The sequence below is a fragment of the Microcebus murinus genome, chromosome 7 (assembly GCF_040939455.1).
Source record: "Microcebus murinus isolate Inina chromosome 7, M.murinus_Inina_mat1.0, whole genome shotgun sequence".
Taxonomy (NCBI): domain Eukaryota; kingdom Metazoa; phylum Chordata; class Mammalia; order Primates; family Cheirogaleidae; genus Microcebus; species Microcebus murinus.
The window spans coordinates 97708795-97733661 of NC_134110.1; the positions used below are offsets into that span (position 1 = coordinate 97708795).

The window sequence follows — 24867 nt, forward strand, 5'->3', positions numbered from 1 at the left end:
AGTGTGTTCTTCCCAATTAGCAAGATGAGTTTCTTTTTATTTCCCTTGCCTAAGTTTTGCCTCTACTTATGGGTCTTTCTTTTGTCAAGATACTTGTTTTTAAGTTTTTCTTTTTTTGTATGTAAAATAACGTGAGGTTTAGAAACAGATCATTCCTGCCAATGGTGTGGTTCTATTGTATTGGCAGCAGGACAGAAGGCTGCTTGTGTTTCTACGTCAAAATTGACAGTTCGATTTTGAATTTTTCGTGTTTTTCACAGTGAAAAAGTGGATTTTCATTGGGAGGGCATCATCACTGTGCAAACAGGTGAATGTGCGATTCCCAGGTCTGAGAATTTAAGATCACAGTTTAGATTCCCACATGTTTTGTTTCTTTCCATTAATCATTAACAACATTTTCATGGATGAGAGTAAGCAACATTGCTCTATCATTTTCAAGTTAGAGCAACTCTTACAGTTTTGAGAAACAGTTAACATTGTTCTTGCAGAAGTGCAGAATCATTGAAGTAATTATAGAATAAATGATTTACCACAATTGACTATTGTGATTTTTAGCAGGTACAATTTTGATTTTATTGCAAGGCACACAATCATATATACAATGCATAATTATCATCTTTAAAAGTATGAGATATAAATAAATAATATACATTATAATAAAGAATATGTGAATATACTTTTGTTTCAGAGAAGAAAATTGCCTTAGGGCAAATGAGTTTATGCTCTTTTTGGTTGAGATTCTCATATTTATGCTGAATCATCCAAACAACTCTTGGTTAGGAAATAAATCTCACTGAAAGGACATACAACTTTGTCACAGTTTTCTATCTAAAATGCTCCAATTTAAAGCCAGAAACATCTATAAATAGTCTCATAATAGTTGTACAAGTTTAAGGACTTTTATTTCTCAGTAACATATCACAGAATGGAACCATCTTCTTCAGATATATGTGAATATTTCTTGATTTTTTTCCCCAAAATTATATTTTCTTTTTAGGATTAAGCCTAGCATTTTGATTTTAAGTCTCAGGGACACTCTTAGATTCCTAAGTAGTCTGAGACACTGAGAGTGTTTCCATTGTCCTCCAGTTCCGAGTTACAGGTTTCCTCCTCACCATGCATGGCTGGTTCATTTCTCTGCACTTTCTGCGTGGGCACATAGGGTTCATGTGGAGAGCCCATCTCAAGGTTGGACACATGCAGGTCTGGTCTCAGAGAGACACAGCAGACAATGCCCTCCCATTGAGGTTGAAGAAAGGAGCATCAAAAGTGGGAGATATCTCAGAGGTAGTAAGTCTCGGACAAACACATTGTAGGGAATGATGAGCGAATGGCAATATGATCGCTGTTCATGGCAGGACACACACACTCGCACGTGAACCTATACACTTCGGCAAAGAGACACATTTGTGAGTGGCGTCTTTCCTGGCGTGGGATTGACATCACCATTCCTGTAAAGCAATGTCCTAAAACGACATTTCCATCTTCTCTCTTTTCAGCTTTGGGAAGCCAGTATTAACAAAAACGGAGAAGCTTGGGAGGAACGACCCTTCTTGGGTGTTACTTCTCTTTCTCTTTGTGCGCAAACTTCCACGTGCAAAGATGCAGAAGAAATCAGGCAAACAGTTCAGACTCCGTGAATGGTAGTTAATGCCACGGAAGCACAGGCAGCGCTGGTTTAAAGAGAACACACTGCTCTGATTTCATTCCATGATTGTATTTCTGTTGTGTTTTGCACTGGGTAAGAAGCTAAGAGGAAAATTTCCTGGGTTTTGCTGTTTTATAAAGAGGTTTTTATATTTCCTGTTCTGGTGGGGTTTGTTTCTGAAACTACTCTCTATAACGACATCTTTCCTGTATGATAACCAAGATTTTTAACTAAGGCGTTAGTATAAACCAGTATTTAAGCCAATCATTCAGTTATAATAATATAAGGACATCTAGGAATGTCAATGAAATTTAAGAAATACTCAAAAGAGTTCTTCATTTTCACTAGGAAAAAATCCCTGCCATGCTGCCTTCAGTCATTGGTGTTAGGTGTCATGACAATCTGGAATAGACACAAATATGATAAGGGTAAAATTGTGAAACCACATGTAAAACCTTCAACGTGAGTTTTTATTTCCAAAAGGAGAGAGGCTATACACTAGAGAGAAAATGCATGGTGAACAGCACTTACAGATGCAATAGTGTCTACAGTTATACAGGGCTTTACATTTGATTTTTCTATTAAATTGCAAAGGGTGCTGCCCTAATAAGATATAGGCTTAGAAATGGGTGTTATTTCTAAATTATCCCTTTTTTCTTCCCAGGAAAATTACAGAAAAATCCATTACCTCTGAAACCATACATTTCAGGGGGAAAAAAAGAGGGAATTTCTATGTCATCTGGAAATTTTAGCAAAATTATCCTAAATGTGTTGCTCATGACATTATCCTCAGCAGGTGTGTTCTTCACAGAACACAGTGCAAGGTGTGTCCAGGAACTCCGAGCACCGTAATGTTCCCATTCAGCACACATTTAGGAACAATTCTACTTTCTTGCCGAAAGCCACAGAGTAGTATCTTGAGATCTCCATAAGCAAAACATCTTCCTCCCCATAAATACAGGGAATCTGGTAACAGCTATAAAGAGATGCTACAAACAGGCTAGATTCTGCCAAGGCTACAACCTGGGAGAAAGTTAAAGGTTTCATGACTCATTAACATGAGTTATGAGCACTGTTAAACGACAAAGGACTAAATGGGGTCCGGGAAGTTGGAAAGAGATCCCGCCATGACCGACTACCAGCAAAAAGTCTCAGCATCAACTCTTAATAACTCCGGGATCATTACTGTGCCCTTGGGAATCCCCTGGCTAGAAGGCAAACCCATTCCTTATTTGCACGTGTATCATTATTTACAGATGAAGCTGTATATTTTTTCAGTGGTATTCAAACCACTTTATGTTTCTTGACATCGGGACATGCTTTGCCATAAGATTATTTACCTGAATAGCATGCTAAGTAAAAAACAATAACTAGTTTTAAAGAAATTGAACTTTGTTAAAAACCACTTTTTACATGTTTAAGTGATTTCATAAATATCGAGATGATGTTCTACTATACATGAATATCAGATGCCTCAGGTGTGGGCCCAATCACACTTCAGCTGCAGTTCTCACCACATCACCCCACAAAATGCATGTCCACACAGCATAAAGTGAGCTGGGTGTGAACCCTGGAAATGGTTCTCATTCTTTTTGAGGTTGTTGCTGTCATTGTTAACATCTGGATTGGATGTCCACTGAGCTCTGAAACCAATGTGTTTTTTTGCCTTTTCCTTTTCTCTTAAATAGAGGTTTTGAAACCACATTGCATAGGAAGGCCACAAGAGATGGGTGCTGACCTAAATATAGGTCACCAGAAGGAAAGGCCTGTTCTTTGTTCCTCGGAGGAACCGAGAGCCAGCCTGCCTTCCGTGCCCTAGAGAAGAGTCATGTTTGTTGCTCGAACCTTCTGCCCTCCTTCCTGGCAGCCTTCATGTTTCCACCGACCTGGATGGCCAATGCAGTCTGTATCTTAGGACTTTAGACCATGAGATTTCAGAAAGTTTATTAAAAAGTCTCTTTTCATCTCAGACTGCAGTAGTAATCTGAGTGAGACCTAGATCGTTGACCTCTTCTCTTCCTGAAGAACTATAAGAAGACATCTCCACGACTAGTCATACTGGCTTATTCATCCCATCCACATCCCTCATGTAGGCAGGATCCTGAACCGTGTTTCTGACTCTGCTGGTGCTCTGTCGCTCCATCCTCATCTTAATGGGAAAGCAGAAGTCCCTGAAACACCGCTTGAAGTTTTCATCAAGGAAGGCGTAGAGGATGGGGTTCAGGCTGCTGTTGGTGTACCCCAAGGCGATGCAGAAGTAGTAGCTGGAGAGGGCAGCCGTGCTGTGGGAGGTGCTGCCCAGAGCCTCCACCAAGATGAAGATGTGGATGGGGGTCCAGCAGACGATGAAGACCGCCACCACCACCAGCACCAGCCTGGTGATCCGGCGGAGATTGCGATCTTTCTCCCGAGAGCCAGAAAGGAGCCGGACGCTCTTCAGGCGCAGGATCATCAGGGTGTAGCAGACGATGATGATGAGGACGGGAATCACAAAGGCAAAGACGAAGACACAGATCTTCATGAACAGATCCCACCAGGAGTAGTCATCATCCGGGAACTGCAAGGAACACTCGATGACCTCCCCGTCTGCAGCAGTGAACAAGACCATAAAAAGAAAACCTATTATTGCTATGGCCGTGGCTAAAAAATGTTTTAAATGTGAACTTTAAGACCTCTGATTGCAATGGTTCAATGATGGAGAGATGCTATTACCTGAAGTAACCCCCCAAATTAGGAACGAATGCCGTTACATTACATTAACTGTCCTATCTTTGTGCATAAGAACAAGGATGCTAGAAAGTCACCATTTATTGGTAATATACACAATAGTGTAAATAAGTAAGATTAACTAGCAATATTACTTACCTAGTTGTGGATGCTGGTTTGACATTGATGGTTTTAGAGGAGCTAAGTTGTTATTTTATAGCATGGCTACTTATTTGTATTTCCATTTGTTAACAGTTCTCCCAGACTTCAGGCTCTGGCAGTAAAAGTTAATGCCTATTTGTAGTAGATGACTAAATATTTCAAATCTAGCCATTGAATTTAACAAAAACCAGCTTCTCTGAAAAATATTAACTGGTTTACAAGAAATCATTATGTGGGTCAATAAAAATGGATATGAAATTTGTCTAAATTTGAACCAGGTACTGTGATTTAATGGACCCAAAGGTGCTCATTGTAATTAAGGGCATTACTGAAACATGAGTAAAAGTTTTGGAGGAGAAGAAAGAGGAGGAAGGAAAAGAGAAGGAGAAAGAGAATCATCCTTATTATTAGGGGAATTTTGAGTAAATCAGGCATATTTTTTTTCATTTATACCCACATTATTATGTATCTCAGATAAAGCAAATATTTTTACATGAGAACTTAGAAAAATTTTTTATTGCTCTGCTTCTCTTCACTGGGTAATAATCCCTTAGAGTGACCTTAATACTAGAAAGAGCAGGGACCCAGGATCAGTACCTTTTAAACTAATTTCATGAGGGCTCACGAGCAATCTCTTCCCCACAAACCAATCAGCTCACTTTCCCCTCCTGCCCCTGAGCAGTCAGCCAGCACAGAACAGACCTCCCTTTGCCCTGATCCTTCCTCACAGATAAGCAAGACTATGAGTATAATTTTTGTGATAAAAATATTTTCTTCTGATGTTGGAAAAATCTGCTTCAAAAATAGCCTAAGAACATTTTTAAATAGTGAAAGAACTGTATCAATAATGTGATCTTAATCAAACATCCCTTAGTATAACAAAATGCATCTTATTAGAATTCTAATTATACATACATTAAAATACAAAGGATATAATCATTTGGACAATTATTAAAGATGAATATTGTAGAGATCTCCTTTTATCAATTAAATATCAGATCAAATCTTCGAGGAGTAAATGATAGCTTCCAGGGTAACTTGTAATTTTTGCTTCTCTAAAAAGTCATCAGGCAAAGTACTATTACTATGAAGACTATTAGCAAAGGCAACACAGGGCCAATGTTTAATTTGGACATATATATTCAACTCTGAGCATCAGCTTCCTCTTGAACAAATTGTCTTGCATGTAGTAGGAGCCCAATAAATATCTGATGAATGAATGAAATCACTAACAACAGCTACTTTTACAGGACTTCAGGAAACTAACATCCAACTACAAAGTTGGAAAAATCCTCCAGAAAAGTCAGCAAAGTGAATTTATACAACTGCCAAGAACGGAGAGAGCTGAGACACTCAGTGGGAAATCCCAGTCCAGGAGTGCTGTTTTTATCCCATGCTCCTTTTCAGGACAAAGGAGGCATTTTCAGGTTGAATTATCCAGACAATTGCCTCAGTTCCAAAAGTAGTTTCTTTTCCTTTTGTATTAATATCAGAGGGCCACAGCTCCTGCTGACTCATGCTCCAACGTCTCATGGCTGTCATAATTATAGAGTTAGTTCTAACAGCTAAACTAAAGATTTTCTTGTGTGTATTCATTTTGGTAAGAATAAGTCTGTTTTTGTAGCTATTATAATAATTCTTAGCTAGTATAATAATAGCAATAGGCAGACTATGAATTCTCCAAAATAAATAACACACACACATATACACTGCTGTATATACAATATTAGATTCAACGTTTTATGCCCATAAAGTGAAATTTTGCTGTATGCAAGAGATCTCAATACTGGATGAATACCAGATGGATGATTAGATGATGGCAGACACAGCAACAGGCATGGCCTGCTACAACGCACTGGCTGGCATCTGCTGAGCGTTTACTGACGCCAGGCGCTGCGTCTCCAGTTTCCCACGCAGTGACCCCTTAGATCTGGAAACACCCGAGAAGGGTGGGAACCGCGGCCTTCTGATTTCAAGATTCTTATTTTTTAAGCACCGAAGGAGGCAAGAAAAGCTTCATCTTTCTCTGCCGCACCCCTTTTAATAAAAGGATTTACTCTGTAAAATTTGGATTCAGCCAGGCCGCACTTAAGGAGAAGTGTGAAGGCCACGTGTGGCCTTACAGCCACAGGTTCCCCACCTAATGTCTCTGAAGTGACTGCACGTAAGCAGTGAAGTCAGGATTCTATCCTATGCAGGCTGCAGTGTAAGAATCTGTGCTCTTAACCCAAAAGAAATACTGTCAACTTGGAAGCATTAGGTGAGACAGGGTTTGTCCAGGTGGACGTGATCTAATGCAATCCAGGCCTGATGTACATTCTCCACACACAGGAGGCTGTGAACCACCAATGCCACACAGCTCCAATTCAGTGCACAGAGATTGTCTAAAGTATTCCCCTTGATCATCCAGGAGCCTTAATGTGCAGTGTGGTGCAACACTCCAAAATGAATGCACTAGACAATGAAGACAATCTTTCATCATATAAACAAAACCTGCTTTTGCAAATTAAAAAAAAATATATATATGAGGGAAGAATGGAGCCTTCCTATAAGACTATTTTAATTTTTTCCCCTTTTTTGCTGAAAAAATTAACCTTCTGCTGAAGCTTGGTGGATCTTTTCTTCCATTGCATCTTCACACATTCATCTGTAGCAACTCCTTCCAAGAAAAGCCACATCTTCATTTCCCCATTCAAAAACCTAATTGAAATCTATTTCATCTAGTATGTCATTTTCTGACAATGATTAGAAGGAATGTAGTGGTTAAGTCTACAAGTGTAACATGAAACATAAAAATCAGTTCTTTATTTGTCCTGGGAAAAATCATCTATCTTCTTATATTATTTAGCCCATTCTTCTCACCTTCAGGGTATAGACTAGGTATCTCTTTTTGAATTTGAGTTGTTATGCACAAACACCCAAGCCTTAGAAGAGTTTCTTGCACTTTATTTTTATTTGTTGTAAGCATGAAAAAACGAAATCCTGCATGTGATTAATCACATTTTAAAATGTTTATCTGATAGAGAAAGTTGGGCATTTCTTAAAACTGACCATGTATTACAGTTTGACACCTGCTGTGGCAAGGCTAGAAATTCATGTTATGGTTTCAGAGGAGAAAGATCATGCTTCATTAACACAATGGGCCCATGTCGTTGCACATTTCTCCAAACCCATAGCATGTGCAGACCCGAGAGTGAGCTCTCATGGAATCGATGGACGATGGGTGATAATGATGTGTCAATGTGAATTCACTGTGTGTAACAAATGAACCACCCTGCGGGAGAAGCTGATAGTGAGGGAGGCTGTGCATGTGTGGGGGTAGGGGGCAAATGGGAACTCTCTGTACTTTCTGCTCAATTTTGCTGTGAACCTACAACTGTAAACTAAAACCCGAATTAAGTCTAAAACCAAATAAACAAAGTCCATGTACCATAAATCGTGTAGATAAGCCACGATTTTAGTTCCAGCTCTTCCACTATGACTGCAAAGTCCTTGCCATACATATTCAATTATCTGTACTCACAGGTACCACCACCCTCCCTATCGGTGTTGGCATGGGGTAAAAACTAACTTGTCCAAAATCTAATGGTTCTGCTCATCGGTAAGTACTGTCCATCTGGGAACCTGACCTGAGTGGCCTACAGCCAAATGGAGCTGTTAAGATAGTGAAGTGAAGATTATCCTTCAAGGGGAAAAGAGCAAAGAGTCAGAATCTCTACTGATTCAAGTCCCTCGTTAGGGAAAGAGAAAAGGCGCGAGAAGTCGTGTCCTGGGGTTGCCAGGCTGTATTTTAGAAATGCACATGCCTGTGGTTTCTTTCCTCATGCTCACCCCTCTGCGTGCTGGTAAGCACTCCCAGAGCAGGAGACAGACGGGTGAGGTACCTGTGTTCTGGCGATGACATTATTCCCTTCTGTGTTTAGAGCTGGAAAGGGACCCTAAATTGTTTCATTTCTCAGTTTCCATGGATGTACACACTATATTTCCGTTGTCTTTTGGCTTTGCCACTAGACATGTGTCCTGCTCACCCCGAATTAAAAGTTTGTACAATTAAAAGTCACATTTTTATAAATGGAATGAAAACGACACTCTTACCTTCCCTAACTTTGGTGCCTCCGAGGACGATTGCGGATATGCCCACAGAGGAGGACAGGAGCCAAATACAGATGTTGATGATCTTTGCCTTCAGGGGTGTGCGGAAGTCTAGAGCCTTCACGGGGTGGCACACAGCGATGTAGCGGTCCACGCTCATCATGGTCAGGGTGAAGATGCTGGTGAACATGTTGTAGTAGTCGATGGAAATGACTATCTTGCACAGCACAGCCCCGAAAGGCCAGGAATTCATCAAGTAGACGGTGCTCTGGAAGGGCATGGTGGTCGTAACTAAAGCGTCTGCCAAAGCCAGGTTAAATATATAAATATTGGTTGCTGTCTTCATCTTTGTGTACCTAAAAGACAAGAAACATAGCATTTCTCTCCATCTTCAAGTCAAATCCATGAAGTAAATGTGTTGTGATGCCTTTTGGATTATTGATTTTGCTTCTTCGTTCACTTGTTCTTTTTGTATTCATTGAGTGTTTAATACAAAAAAGAATGATTCTAGACCTCAGAGGTAACAGGAAAAATGGACAAAGATGTCTGACCTTATCGAGCTTTTATTCTAGTGCTTTGTTCAAAAATTTTTAAATAAAAAAATACAAAGAAGATAGCAGAGATAGATAAAAGGTGAATATACCTATAAATCTTTTCAGCAATATTGCATGTAATACAGGTATTTATTTTGTGGCTAACAATTCATTTTATTTTATCTAGAGTTGTTTGGCTTTAAATATTTAAACATTTTTTTCTTCCATTTGTGCAAAACAAAAATAGAAATTTTTACCTCATAGTTACTCAATCATTGTAATTATAATGTCATTTGAAAACACAAAATGGTTTTCAATTTTGAAATATGTCCAGTTGCATTGGCTAAAACACAGTTAGGTTTGCTGATATTTGTTTTCCAGTGCACCACTAATTTGTCATTTTCAATTGTTTATATAAACAAAGCAGGTGAGTTCTCTTATACATGCCATAGACTGAGCATAGTCTGGTACAGTAGGTGAGAAAGAATTCTTTCTTTAATCTTGAGAGATTTTTAAAGCACATAATTTGTCTCATTTTCCAATGGAGGGAACAGTAATTTTCCAGGTAGGTCAGAAAGATTGCCTTTTAGCCTGAATTATTCTTTAATCGTAACACGAAGTGTAGAACAATTTCATTTTCAACTAAAATTGAATTAAGAGGGTTGTTTTACTTAGAGAATGCTTCCTCAAAAATCTGCAGAGCACTAAATGTTCCAAACTATACCATCAGGTTTTCAGAGGCCATGAGTTACAGTGTGTTGGGAAAATCCATATGTTAATTACTTCTGCACACCTTAGACTTGTAGACCTCATTACAATGCATGCGTGCCCTGTTCAATGCATAAATTTCCCCACAAGAAACATCTTTTAATGTTCAGCGACCGAACAGCCCTGGCTCCTCTTGGAGGCAGTATGGTCTAACACGAAGTCGGATAGTCTCAGTCTGACTTCGGTGTATGACTTACCTGAGTTTCAGTTCCTGCTAAATAAGAATGATAAAGCTTAACTCAACTCGCAGAACATGAGACAAGGGCCTAGATGACCTGCCACACAGAATTGCACCTCACCCTCAGCCACTGCCATCCCTCCCTTTCTCTTCTCCTTAGGCAGTGGCTGGGTTTGGGTTTTGATGGGAAGACATTGCCAAAAATGGGTACCTAGAGTTGGCATCTGTTTGTTTCCATTCTGATGTTCTGTTATCCAAAGAGTCATTTAATCTAGAGAGTGACAAGTTTATTTAAAATATGTTTTTCCTTTATATTTTTTACTCAAACATTATTAAATAACCTATATATTTAAGAAAATGATTAAATATGTCTGGTTAAGTGCTCATAGTAAGTGCTTTATGAAAACACAGATAACTAAGCAAGTATAGTGACTGAGAGTGAGCCAAACATTTCTAATGAAAAAGACTGAAATGCTATCTATTTAGATATTTTCTTTAATATATGGTTTTATGTTTGAAAACAATGCATCTTACAAACCTGTCTTCTACCCTTCCAACTCCCTCCCACCTCACACACAAAAAAAGAGAAAATCTCTGATAATAGCAAAGATTCCGGCAGGCAATATCTTTGAAGCCTCCTCTTGTATTCTGTGGCCCTGATATTCCCCTGTTTCTTTATGAAGTCAGACCTCTGCCTTATTAAATCAGACAAACCTGAGTTTGGATTTTTATTTTTCTCTTCAACTATACTCTAGAGAGGTCACTGACCACCCTGAGCCTCAGTTTCCCCAACTATAAAATGGAAAATACTATATTTATCTCATAGGGTCCCAGAGATAATGAATGAAATGCACGCGACACAGAGAGATGTGTGTCTATTTTCTGTTCCTCGACTCCTCTTTCCCCTCCTATGTGGGTAGAAGCCACCAGCTATCACAGGAAGCAGAGAGGCATGTAGTTTCTAGGTGACACCCATGGTCATATTTGTACAATTCGGCTTGAATATAAAAGATGCAAACACAAATGAAGTCTGGTACCTTCATGCTGGAAGAACAGGAATTGGAATGATACTTAAATTACCATAACATAGAATATGCATCTTTAAGTAATCATACGATATGGCGTGATAGCTTGCTCTTAGCTTTTCAAAATATTTATAACCAACAAATGTATGAAATTACTTAAGGCTTGAACGTACAAAGAATTCAAATCCTGTCATCAGAACTCAGAATAATGAGAGGTAAGCATGAGCGATAAACATAATAACCACTTATTTCTAAGAGCTTCCGGTGTCAGACACTCTGCCTCCACTTCCAAGTGCTGGGTCTCATTTAGTCCTCCTGGTACCTCAAGTGGCGGGCACTGAGTATCCTTGGTCTATAGAGGAGGCAACTAAGAATCACAGGATTTTCTTTACAATTCTCAAAGTGCTATAGCTATAAAAGGCATAGTAGAAATTCAAACCCAGGGGTTTGATTTCAATTCCTGCACTCTTACAACTCCCTAGCACTTTATAATTTACAAAGTGCAGTATTTTGACTTCTGTGTATCTTACTGGATTCTCACAACTATTGCCCGGCTAGCTTACCTGGGAGACGAACGTCTGCTCTCTCAGGTGGCTGCACAGAGTTGGGCCCAGGGAGGGTAAGTGATTTGTCCAGTGAGGGCAGAGGAGTGACCTGGGCAGGAGGGTATGAGCCAGGTGGGAGCCTCTCACCCTTGTCCCCTAGTTCTAGAAGATACATGCTTATCAACCAACAACGCTGGAAGGGGAGCACTCACAGATATAATTAGAAGTAAAGAATAAGCTGTGAGTTCAATGTGTATTTGCCAATAGTCTTTTATGTGCTACGCTGCACTGGATTCTGCCAACGTGTGAATACAAAGCGAGGCCCTTACCCTCAGAGGCAGCGCCGTTGAACACCGGGGCATTGTCTGTCTTTAACTACAGCCAAACAATCTCCAGTCCTTTCATTCACTGTATGTCCACAGGTGAAAAAACAAGCAAGCTTTCTTATTATGACTGGAAATGAAATTATTCTCCATTTCACCCACATTGCCTTGCAAAAATTCACAAGCATTGCAGGCAAAATGGCACCATCTGGGTGGGAAGTTCTGGCTTGTGTGGAAAAGCTGGAGGTGGGCTGGCAGCGAGTGGCTGCACTGTCGCGCGTTCACACCACAGGAGCATATGGCACGAAAAGAGCAAAGTCTGTGGGCCGTCCCTGCTGAACCTGAGGACGTTTCAAGCCTGGAAGCAACAGCACGGTGCATAGAATGCGAGGGCAGTCGGGGAAACGGGTCAGCCAGGACACTCGGGCGGCGACAGGGTGGAGGGTGTTCCAGAGAGTTAGAAATGCTCCCAGGAGACCTTAACTCAAGACCATCCTCTGTACTTCTCCTTACAGAGGAATGACGGGCGGCTTCTAACTTGGCAGCCACAGGTGCTGTGTCATGGACAGGGGAACAGAGTTATCTGCTGAGATGTCAGAAACGAACGTCACCAGACAGGGTTTCTGGGAGATCGTGACACTCCCCAGGCTGGAAATGAGGCACCCTTGGGAGGGACACTGACCTGGTGACACAGCGGTCTCGGAGCTTCTTGTCCTTTCCATGCACCTGCTGTGCTCAGGTAGAAGAGATAATTATTGGATGATTAGCGCCCTTTGCTATTGCAGCAATTGCCTATGTTTGCTTTTTAAATTTCAATGATGTTGCTTTAATCAGGAACCCCTTTTCACCTCCATGACAACAGTACCATAAACCTTTAATTCTGTTGACTGATTACCATGCACCTTTAAAGACCAGCCCACTTTCAGTATTATTGATTTCAGTTATTTTGCACCTTGACCTCAATTGTCCCCATGTTGACAAATACACACCCTCTCTCCCCTCTCTGGTTATGTGCACGATGCCTCCCCTGTCCTCATCCCTTCATTGTTTCCACACATTTTTAAGTGCCTACCACATGGGCAGCAATACACAGCACTTGTAGGTTGACTAAAAAATTCAGTAAACAGACTGTGGCCCTGAGGGTCTTTTAAACTCATTGAGTCCAATATAATGTGAACTATAGACGTAACAGAGGGGAAAGGTCAGTCTGCAGTGAAGGCATCAGAGCTTCAGAGAGAGAATCTGCAGGACCCTGAGCTCCAAGGAAGATTTGGGCAGAGGGAGGCTTAATAACTAGCGTCCCATGCAGGTGTCAGTGAGCAAACTGATTTCCTGATTCCAGGCTCCCGCCAGGAAGTCGTTGGGGGCTGGCTGGGGTGGGAACAGGCCACAGAGGACCCTGAGCACCAGAAGGAAAAAGTCCTTTTAAGCATTTCTTGATGACTTATTATGTGACAGACACCGTTTTAGGAACTTCATATAATCTGAGAAAGTTGTCATGGTGATTAAAATGAGACATGCATAAAATTACTTAGCACTGGCCCTGGTACTTGATAAACACTCAGGGAATGCCAGTCTCCAGCACTGTCACGTCACATTACAACCCCGTAAGGTCCTACTGCCCCTATTTTTTTTTTCTTTTTTTGAAGAGGAAAAGTCTGAGAAAAAGTGTTAGAAATATTCTCCATGTTTCTCAGGGGGTTTCAGAATCTACATGTAATAAATGAAGGAACTCAGGGCTGTCTTATTCCAAAGTTTCTTAAGGAGTTAGGTATTTTATCAGAGAAATAAATTCTGCTACTTCCTGCGGCTGAGGTGGAACAGCATTCTGTTGGGTATGGTCAAGTATGCTCCTATGCACCGTGAGGGTAGCAAACATTTAACTCAAAGAAATACGGCCCGGCCCAGAGGGAATACTATAACATAACACTGAATTTTGCCTCTCGATGGACAAAATGTCATCACATATGTTATGTGCTTGAGTTTTCCCATAGGCCCATTTTTTTGCAGTGAGGAAACTGAGTTAAGAGCAAGTAGGTGACTTGCCTAAAATCATAACCTAGTGGTTTATCAAAGTATTTAGTTGTATACCTTGAATATGTACAACTTTTGTTTGTCAATTATACCTCAATAAAGCTTGAGGGGAAAAAGAATGAGCCTGATGCTAATTGTGGACGCTGGTGGCCGTGACGTGCTGGTCACATGCCAGGGCCACTTTGGGGATGTGAATAATGGGGAAAGCCGCACACGTGCGGGCCATTGGGTGGCATGTGGGGACTCTGTGCTTCCTGTTCTGTTTCCTGTGAACCTAAAACTGCTTTATAAAAAGTCTATTTACAAAATAAATAAAATGCTGAGGAATGATGATTGCACTGATGTGACTTCTCAGCAGAAGGTATTTGAAAACATAATTGGTTCATTTCATTAAATTCTCCAGATATCTTCAGTTCACCTCAATGAAATTAAGAGGCTGTACAGCCTTCTGGATTATTTACTACTGAAATTGTGGTTCTTTACTAAAGGACAGTAGTTTATTAACTTTAAAAGAGAAGGGAAACTCAGTCATTATTTGTCAAATGATCTGAATTAATAATTCCCTCAGTCATAGCTCACTATAGCCTTGAACTCTTGGGCTCAGGCATCCTCCTCCCCGGTAGCTAAGGACTGCCTCGGCCTCCCATGTAGCTAAGGACTGCTGGCATGTGCCACCATGCTCCACTAATATTTTTATTTTTTTTTTTTAGAGATGGGGTCTTGCTACATTGCCCAGGCTGGTCTTCAGTGATCCTCCCATCTTGGCCTCCCAAAGCATTGGGATTATAGACATGAGCCACTATGCCAAGCCCAGTCTGCAGTATTTTAAAGGCAGCATAATCACACGGGACTCAGGCCCTTGCAGTTCTCCAACATTGCTCTTCCACATGGGAAGAGCAAAAGCTGTAAAGAGAACAAAGGAGGCCGGGTGCGGCGGCTCACACCTGTAATCCTAGCACTGTGGGAGGCCGAGGTGGGTGGATTGCTCGAGGTCAGGAGTTCGAAACCAGCCTGAGCAAGAGCGAGACCCCATCTCTACCATAAATAGAAAGAAATTGGCCAACGAATATATATAGAAATAATTAGCCGGGCATGGTGGTGCATGCCTGTAGTCCCAGCTACTTGGGAGGTTGAGGCAGCAGGATTGCTTGGGCCCAGGAGATTGAGGTTGCTGTGAGCTAGGCTGACGCCACGGCACTCACTCTAGCCTGGGCAACAAAGCGAGACTCTGTCTCAAAAATAAATAAATAAATAAAAGAGAACAAAGGAGATGTGTGCCCCTGTTCCATGCTGCTGCACCATAGTCACCACATGGGCAGCTACGCAGAGCCAGGATGGCAGGCGTGTAGCCCTGCTGTGCCCCAGCGGGCTGTCCCTGCAGGGCAGTGGCTAGGAAAGAAGAGGAGTGTCAAATTAGTGACTTCACAGGAGTAGCCAGTGCCCTAGGAACTTCTCAGCTTTCCCTCTCTGTAGACTTGGTGGTGTGCTGACGAGCCCCTCCCAACTCCCAGAAAATGAAGGTTCTAGTGCATTCAGCTGCACGCGCAGGGTGAGTGTTTATCATGCCAAATAGCCCCGAGAAGAAAATCGCACGTTGCCAATGGCTGGCTTGCTGTTTCCTAGTGCACAACTACCTGTATGCCTGGAAGTATATGCATACTTGAATTTATTTTTTCTATTTTTATACAGAAAGCTGACCTCCTAGCTGGAGTCAAGCCATAGAGCATGGGCAAGGAATGCCCCTCCTGCTCTGTCTGCTGTCAGAGGAAGAGACTCCAGTGGGTGGGCAGCAACTCACTAAGGCAGAGAGAGCTGAGAGAGGTTTCGGAGCCACACAGACTGGGGCTCTGGTATTGGATTGATCGTTTAGCAATTGTGTGTCCTTGGACAGTTACTCAAACCTTTGCAGTTTATTTCCTAGTCGGAAAACAAGCTGTAACAATCCTTACTTCACAGGGTTGCTGTGAATTTAAATAAGTTAATACTCAACAGGAGCTCAGACAATTGTTCCTATTGCTACAGCTGATCTCTACCTGCCCATAACTCTGGCCATTCTGCATCTGAAGGCTCCCCTGCCCAGCTTCAGACCAGTTGCTTTGCAATCTCAAGCTTTTCTTGCTTTCCTTTGGCATTTCAACTTGCTTGGCCAGTTGAGAGGGTAAGTGTTCAACAAACGAACAAAAACACTACCACAAGCCTTTTACAAAATTGTCCCCACTCCTAAAATCTATTCTTCTTACACAGGTCTTACGTAAGCCCTTACATAAGACAAAAACTAGCATCCCCTCCATAGAAAGGGAGGGGAATTACTGGCTGATTTTTCTGTTGAAGAATAAATAAATGTTCCTCTAAAATCATCTCTTGTTAACACGGTTCTAAGCCTGTGTCACTTGCACCACTGAAGCCACGTAAGCCAACCCTTAGAAAAGCATCTGTCCTCTGGCTCATACAATTTGAGAGTTTTAGCTGAGCACAGAGCCTCTGGGGGCAGCAACAATGAAGTGCATCCAAAAGTTAATCCGGAATGAAGGAAGCAGCAACTGCACAGTTCACGTGAAGACTTTCCTGCTCCAGGGAGAGAGAGCTGAGTCATTCACGGAGAGAAGCTGTTCCTACCTAGTGACAACCAAATTCCTCCCAAACCAACTCTGAGACAGGCACCTGGAAAAACTTTAAAGTCAACACAATCAAGAAATGGTTTTGATGGCTACACAGTTTTGCCTGGAGTCTATTAAAAGATTAGGAGCTCTATACCTGATCATTAAGTTGGTTTTCTTTCTTGCTTTCTTTCTCTCTTTCCCCCCTCCCATTTTTCTCCCTTTTTCTTTCTTCAGCTGTTCAGCTGTTTAGTCTCTGATCCTTTCCACAAGGCTTTGGACTCCATCTGCAATCACACATCCCTCAGGGAAGAAAATAATTTTAGCTAATCCACATAAGCAGTTTCAATGAAACCAATTCTCTTTTTTAAGAGGTTGTCAAATATATGCGAATTACTTTGAGAAGTCAAAGATAGGCCCTTGAAAATAATTTCTGAAGTTGTTTCTGCTATGCTTGTATTAAAGGAAATATTTTATGCTGATTCTAAGATAGGATTCAAGAAAAATTAGAATTTTAATTTTTAATTATTTTAATCAAAGGCTACGATTGATGTCCCATAGGGAGCAGCAAATGTTAAACTCTACAAGAAGCACATTGTACTGCTGCCTGTTTTTAATGCTTCCTACATGTGATTTGGTGATATCATCTAAGGTAGGCTATGTTGACACTGGTAAGAATATGGGATATGTATGTACATACAACAGCAGTGATTACAATGGGGATTTGGGGGAGGAGTAAGAAATCTGAGATGGAAGAGACAGGCACTTTGGCAGACACTCTGATTGTGTCACTCCATTCCTTCTCACACTTCTCCAACTCCAGGACAGCCACACAGTTTTAATGAAACTGAGACAATTCAACCATGGGGCCCAGACTGGCTCAGGGGTGACCTCAGGGAGTCAGTATATGCCATACAACCTAAGGTGGTCCAAGCAGAGTGAAGCATGAAACTTCGATTCAGTGGTTGGGGAAGAAATGCTCTGCCCCCCTATTTACGAGCAAGAAAACAGGCATCTTCATGAGGATCAAGCTCGGTGCCTAGCAAGCGTGAATGAGTTGGCTGTCCTTGGTGAAGAAATCTGAGTTCAGGATCTTCTAAGGTAGGCTATGTTGACACTGGTAAGAATATGGAATATGTATGCACATACAACAGCAGTGATTACAATGGGGATTTGGAGGAGGAGTAAGAAATCTGAGATGGAAGTGACAATTTCCATCATATTTTTGTGGTTTTGTTTTCTTCTAATCCCCTTATCAAATTAATCCTTTTGGGAAATTTCAACACTGTCAGGGCAAAATCTTCCAGTCTCAGGGCAAGGTCAGGAGAGATTGTGGCAACAACAAATTAACAAAAACTAAAGAGAAAAGGAAAAGGCAAAACTCAAAACCACTGATCAAAGAATTTTCTGATTCTTGCTATTTTTTCTTAACGAAATGTTTCTTTATCTTTATAATTAATTTACAAAAAAGTGGTACACATTTATAGGAATAAAACTTTTCTTTAAACAAAAAGAAATATACATAATTACTGTGAAAATTGAATCTTGAGGACAGTGTTCTCTTAAGGAGAACAGAAAGAGGGTGGGCAGCCCTATGGGTCGCACTGTGTCCCTGCACCATCCATATGTTGACCTAATCCCCTGTAACTCAGGATGTGACAGTACACGTCCCTCAGGATCCAAGGTGGATTGGTTCCAGTACCCTCCATGGATACCAAAGTCCATGAATGCTCAAGCCCTTGATATAAAATGGTGTAGTACTTGCATATACTTACGTACATCTTCCTGTATACTTAAATCGGCCCTAGATTACTTATAATACCAAGACAATGTAAATGCTTTGTAAATTGTTAAACTATATTGTTTAGGAAATAATGACAAGAAAGAAAAAAAAAGCCTCTACATGTTCACTACAGATTTTTTTGGAATATTTTCCTTCCATAGTTGGTTGAATGCATGGATGTGGAACCCACATATATGGAGGGTTGACTGCACTAGGAGATAGGGCCTTTAAAGAGATATGAATAGGTCAGGTAAAATGAAATCATATGAGTGGGCCTGAATCCAACATGACTGGTGTCCTTATAAGAAGAGGAGATTATGACATGTACGTACAAAGAAGGCTGTGTGGAGACACAGGGAGAGGACAGCCATCTGCAAGTCAAGGAGACAGGCCTCAGAGGAATCCAGTCCTGCCGACGCCTTGATCTTGAACTTCCGGCCTCCAGAACTGTGAGATAATAAATTTCTGTCGTTTAAGCCACCCAGTCTGTGGTGCTTTGCTATGGCAGCCCCAGTAAACTAATGCACATAGACGCTTTAGAAACCTGAGGTTCCCGTGAGATCATGTGGGAAGAAGGAGGCTGAGTTTGTAGATGGGATGGAGACTTGGGAGAGACAGAGAAAGACGTAGGATTTGTCAGAATGTACATGGGAGTTATGGCCATGAGAATGGATGAAACCGTTAAAAGGTGTGATGGGACACCCTGGCCAGGATAAAGTCCACAGGTCTTCAAAACAGTCAGCTAGGCACTGCTGTGAAGGTGTTATGATTAAAGTCCATATCAGTTGACTTTAAGCAAGGGAGACCATGCTAGACAGGCTGATCCAGTCCGTGGAAGGCCGTAAGAGCAGAGTGGGGACTTCCTGAGGAAGAAGACAGTCAGCTTGCCCTTGCTGACTTCCTACCTAGCACCTCCCCATCTCGTAGCCCGTTCCTTGGGAGAAGTCCCTCAGCATAGACCTCCCCTACGGGGCTGCCTCTCTGGTTGAACCTTGACTAACACAGAGAACATGCTAAGTGAGGGAAGAAGAAAGTTGAGAAGACTCTGGAAAATATGATCATTTAGAAGACACCAGAGGAAGAGGAATCTGCAAAGGGGACCAAAGAGTAACCCAGAGGATTCAGGGGGAAGCCAAGGAGAGGGTGCTATCTGAGACAGTCAGGGGCCTATGATAGGTCAAGCCCGCCAAACCCTCCAAGGAACAGAGGCCTGAAAGGAGCATGTGAAGCGTGAGCCTTGTGGCTTTGGTAAGGTAGCCTCAGGGAGGGATCCCAAGTACATGGGGCAGAGGAAAAGGTGGAAGACAAGGGAACAAGGATGAGGGATTATTCCTCCAATAAATGTACCTACCCACGATGGACAGGAAGATGAAACGACATTAGCTAAGGCAACTCAGAAAAATGGAAGGTTGGTGGATATTGGGTCATCGATTATGATTTAAGATGGCAGATGTCCGTGCACTGAAGAGCCAGTGGAGAGGGAGAGATTGCAATCAGGTAGAAAAGAGATAGCTGAGATGGCAACCACTCCGGGAGGCAATGAGACTCGAAACCAAAAGCAAGGATTAGCCTTGGAGAGAAGGAAAGAGACTCTTACCCTGAGACGGAACAGAATGAGGCAGGGCGGCTACCAGTGTGCATGTGTAGAGAAGGGGCATGCCCAGGGCCTAGCCTCCAGGGTCCCAGTGAACTACTGGGTAAGACCATTAACTGAACATGAAGAGAACATTGTCATGTGGGTGGGTTTGGGAATTCGTGCAAATTAAAATTCATCTTTTTATGGGAAATGGGAGAAAAATTGGCTTTTTCTGGAATACAGGATAGGGACATAGAAAAACTCGCAGGCAGAATTGGGGTCTGATAACCTTGCAGGCAGTGAGTTTGCCTTGACAAAGATAAAATGGATCTTATCCCACAACACTGAGCTGGCTGGGTGCAGAAACAAGGGAGGGAGGTTACTGGATTCCATCAAGGGTTGAGGCTTTGGTGGCAGACAGTGGCAGAAGTACAAGAAGGCAGGAGTGTACTGTCAGGACAGAGGCAGAAGGGACAGCTCCTGGAGTGTAAACTGAGGAAGAGAAAAAGAAACAGTCCAGATGAAATGAAAGAGCTCCAGGGAAAAAGGATCCAGATGTCTGTGGAAGTGGTGTGACAGGAAACACAGACAGCGTAAGAGCACAGGGTCTGTGGTCAGGCTGCCAGGGCCTTCTGTCCCTAGGTATGACCTTCGTGTATTTATTCTTTCTTTGCTTTTATTTTCTCATCTGTTAAATGGGTATGGTATTAATATACCTATTGTTGTGAAGATTAAATAACTCACACGAAGTAGATAGCTTTACCTGTTTGTCACATATTAAGTGCTCCTTAAATTTTAGCCATCTTTGTTAGGGGAGGAGAGAGCCATGTGTGGGGAGTTGTGGGGAGCGTGAGAGGATGGACGTTAAGATGCAGGGGGCAGGGCTGCCGGGCAAGGCCTGGATGCAGGCATCATGGTGTGCATGGAGGGCGGCCAGCACGGGAGGAAGTCAAGAGACCAGGGGATTAGGATCCTGAGCATAGCACCCAAGGGCCACACACCCCCAAGTCTGGTGAGAGGGGCAGCTGGGGCACTTAAATTGTAAGGTCGTCACAGGGAAATGTGCTCTAACGTCAGGGAGTTATGGCAGTTGGTACACATTAAATGATGAGAACCCTTGAAAGTTCAAAAATTTTCAGAAGATACTGGGCAGCATTCCAGGCACCCAAGGTGGAAAGAGCTACTTGTAAGGCGGGCCTGAAAGTAGTCAAAGCTCTTTCCTCCAACTTTCTCCCTAGGCCTGAGCTGGCCCGCCTAGATGCACCATCTGAGCACCTAAATTCCAACTCTAGAATGATTTTCTACAAGTTGGAACTATGCTAGGACTCTTTTCCGTGTATAATAGTTTAAAAGAGTGTCCTTCTCAAAAGCGATCCTCAGGCAAAGTTGGCCATCCCCTAGCTCTGGCGGGACAGGTGCGCACTGCCCGCAGGCTCCGCCCCGCACGCAGCCTGATGTGGGAACCACGGCCCACCGGACGCTGCCCTCTCAGTCTTCAGTCCCTTCTTCAAGCCCTGAGATAAGCAGTCCTAAACCCATAAACTTTTCCTCACAAAGTTTTGCTTTTCAATTCTTTGTCCATGTATCAATGTGAGCAAATCACGAATACTTCACTACCCTCCCAGGGGTCCTCAAACTATGGCCTGGGGGGCACTTGCGGCCTGCCCGAGGACATTTATCCCACCAGCCTGCCTGTCCTGCTTAGCAGCCCACTCCTCCCGGACCCACAGTGCGCATGTGTGGAATCCGCGCCACACTCTCCAACAGCCCTCCAACGGTCTGAGGGTCCGTGAACTGGCCCCCTGTTTAAAAAGTTTGAGGACCCCTATTAAAGTGAACTAGGTTCACTAAATATTCCCGCACTTTAACCTTTCTCTGTGAAAACCTTAAAATTTAAGTTTCCAACCTTAAGTGAACTAGCCAGATTTTGGAGGTTGGCATTCCAGGATAGCAGGATAACTCTTCACTTCTCGTGTATTGTCAAACTTAACATCTAAGTAGTTGAGAATGGGGTGGCAAAATGGATGAGGTTGTTGTGTGAGCTATGTAACTTCTTTCATATTTTCGGCAGAACTTATCCCCATCCAACACATTTTAGTGCTGGATATCTTTAGAAAATCCACCCATTAAAAATCCTAGCTAATCTATAAGAATTCTTTTTTCCTTATAGTGTGTCTAATGTTCCCTATGGAGTTATCTATTTTAGGATTCTTTTTAATCCTAGTCTGCAAAAATGTTGTACAGGAACTACAAAGCTCTTTTCAAATTCAAGACTTCAGGTGCACATTCAAATAATAAGATGTTTTACTTAAGCACCTAAATATGGTATGAGTAGAAAAAGAGCTGAATTTTTTTTTCTAGAGTCCTCTTTTTGTATGACAATGGTTTATTTTTAAAAAGGACTTCTGATCTCCTAAAATTTTAATTATAATTTAGAATACAGTTGTCTTCTCTTTTGTCTAAGGGAGACCAGCACTGAGAGTACTAATGACTTGAACAAATAATTTACTTTTAGAATATCCCCTCTTCATAACCTTTACTCATCACCAATGGAATTCCTGTGAAATGCAGTAAGCAATGGTGGAACCAAGGGTACCAAGCAATAAACACTAATTGTAGGTGAAATGAGCTTTATAATATATATTTGGAGGCTTAAATGATGGTTTTTAAATTCAGAGCATGGATAAGAATAAAAGACCTGACACTCTCAAGACAAAAAAAAAAAAAAAAAAAAAAGATAAACAGGTATTTTCCCAAGAGAAAAATTCATGCTACTGTTCATGATATTGTTCTTGAAGTTTATAATAAATAGAGGGCCTGTTTTAAAACTAAAGTCAAGCTAATCAAGCTTAAAAAAAAGTTTTTCATCCTTTCAAAGTCCCTAATCAGGGTGACTTGCACCTTCTTTGACTGCATAGGGACTTCTCAAGGAACGTAAGCTGCTAATTCACTCTCAGAGGGAAATTTCCACAGCTTAGAGCTCCAAAAAAGTGAAACACATACATCTCAAAGGGCATGCAGAACAAAGTAGGGTTTTTCTTTTCTTTTCTCTCTTTCTTTTAAAAATAAGAATCACTTCATTTACCAGAAAATTAGCATATATGTGGATATTTATTATTGGAAGTTGACTTCAAGAAAATTCCATGAAAGAATAATAAAATGAAACATTTAATTTCTCACGGGGCTGGGAAACCAGCAAAGCAATGTTTGAAAACCTCCACAGTGCGTACTTTAGAGAGTAAATATTAGATAGCTATCACCCACACCCTAAACAAATGGAATGATATTTCAGTACTCAAAAGGCTCATATGTGGATATCAACAACGCTAAATTGTGTATTGGCTTTTGTTTCGTAAGCTGTAACACCAATCTGATGAGTCACAGGAAATTCGGAATTATCTTCAGTGCGTTCAGTGGACCTGAAATTTATCTGAGAAATATTTGGAAACGACAAAACAAAGTGCTCCGAACTGGTGCGGGCAACGAGGCAAAAGGCCAGGTAGATGGGCTCGCTCCTTTACCAAGAGACACTGACCGTGTTGTCAGCACCCTGGTCCTCGCCCTGCCCATACAGAGTTTTCAGCAGGGGTAAGGGGCCCCGGGGTGGGGTGGGGATGTCGCTCTTAAATCTTCAACACGCCTCTGGTCCCTCGGATTGGCCCTGTTCCTCCACCAAAAACTCTCCCAGGAAATCCATCACCTCTTCCAACGGGCACGCTCGCTCGGACTGTCTGCAGAACCCTTCCCAGAATAGAGTCCCCGGCACCGGCTGGCTGCCCCTCAGTGGGTCCTGGTGGCGGCCCGACGCGCCCTCCCCGCCCCGCCCTGCCTCTGCGGCGCCCGGCCCCGCGCTCACCGGATGATCACGAACATGACCAGTGAGTTGCCCACCAAGCCCACGACGAACACCACGGAGTAGACCGCCGTGATGATGACCGGGATGGCCGGGGAGATGTGCGCGGGCTCCAGCTGCGCGTCCTCCGAGGCGGCGCTGGCGTTGCCGTCTGGCTCGGCCCAGCCCGGGAACCAGGCGCTGCTGTTGGGGAGCTGGCAGGCTCTCGGGGCGCAGGTGGGGCCCGGCTCCCCGCGGAATATCTGGACCGGGGAGTCCATGGTGGGCGGCTGCAGCGGGAAGGCGAGGAGAGGCGGCACCTGCGGGGCTGCGGGAGCGAGAAACAGGCTAGACCCAGAGAGGCGAAGTTTGCCCGCGCCCGGGCGGCTGCTCTGGGAACCCGGGGCACTCGGACGCCCACCCAGCCTGCATGTCCCCGAAGGCGGGACAGGGAGGACGGACGTCTTGCTGCCATCCTGGCCAGCAGATGTCCCGCTGGGCGCTGGACAAGGTCGGAGAGCACTTACTCCTTCTCCCCCAGCTCTGAAGATGCCCCTCACCCATTCTTAGGCACCGTCTCCTAGTGGAACTATCCCCAGATTGCCGATATGACCTCCCCACCGCGGGACGAGTCCCCCGCCCCGCAGCTCGGAGCCCTAGCTAGAACTGCGCCTCGAAAGCTTAAAGCTCACCTTTGGCTCCCAGACAGGCGGGGCGAAGCAGGGGGCGCCCTGGTTGGCGCTGAACCTCGCGCTCCTGGTCCTTCTCAGCCCCTGAGTCGCCGCGCACCTGCAGCCCGGAGTCGCCGGCTCTCGCACCCGGCCCCGCGCTCTGGCCCCAGGGCGCCCGTTCAGCCGAGCGCAGTGTCTGCAGCTCAGAGCGCGGCTCCCACTGCTGGTGGCGGCTCAGCGAGGCGGGACACAGCTAAGACGCTGCCGGGCGCAGGGGTCCGCGGGTGGAGAGTTCCGCTGGCTCGCCCGCCCCAGGCCCGCCCATCGCCGCCCCGCCCATCCAGAGACAGCAGGCCCCCAGCTCCCCAGCACTCCAGCCCCCCAGCCCCCAGCC

The 24867-nt window shown here is 43.3% G+C and overlaps 1 protein-coding gene across 1 annotated transcript; it reads right to left on the bottom strand.

Moving 5' to 3' along the window:
- Nucleotides 1–648: 648 nt before the first annotated feature.
- Nucleotides 649–24425, bottom strand: OPRK1 (opioid receptor kappa 1). Its single transcript, XM_076005294.1, has 3 exons — nt 23827–24425; nt 8612–8964; nt 649–4234 (listed from the first exon to the last, which is right to left on the bottom strand). Exons 1-3 carry the CDS (start codon nt 24081–24083, stop codon nt 3702–3704), a joined length of 1143 nt encoding a protein of 380 aa, XP_075861409.1. The 5' UTR covers nt 24084–24425; the 3' UTR covers nt 649–3701.
- Nucleotides 24426–24867: the final 442 nt, after the last annotated feature.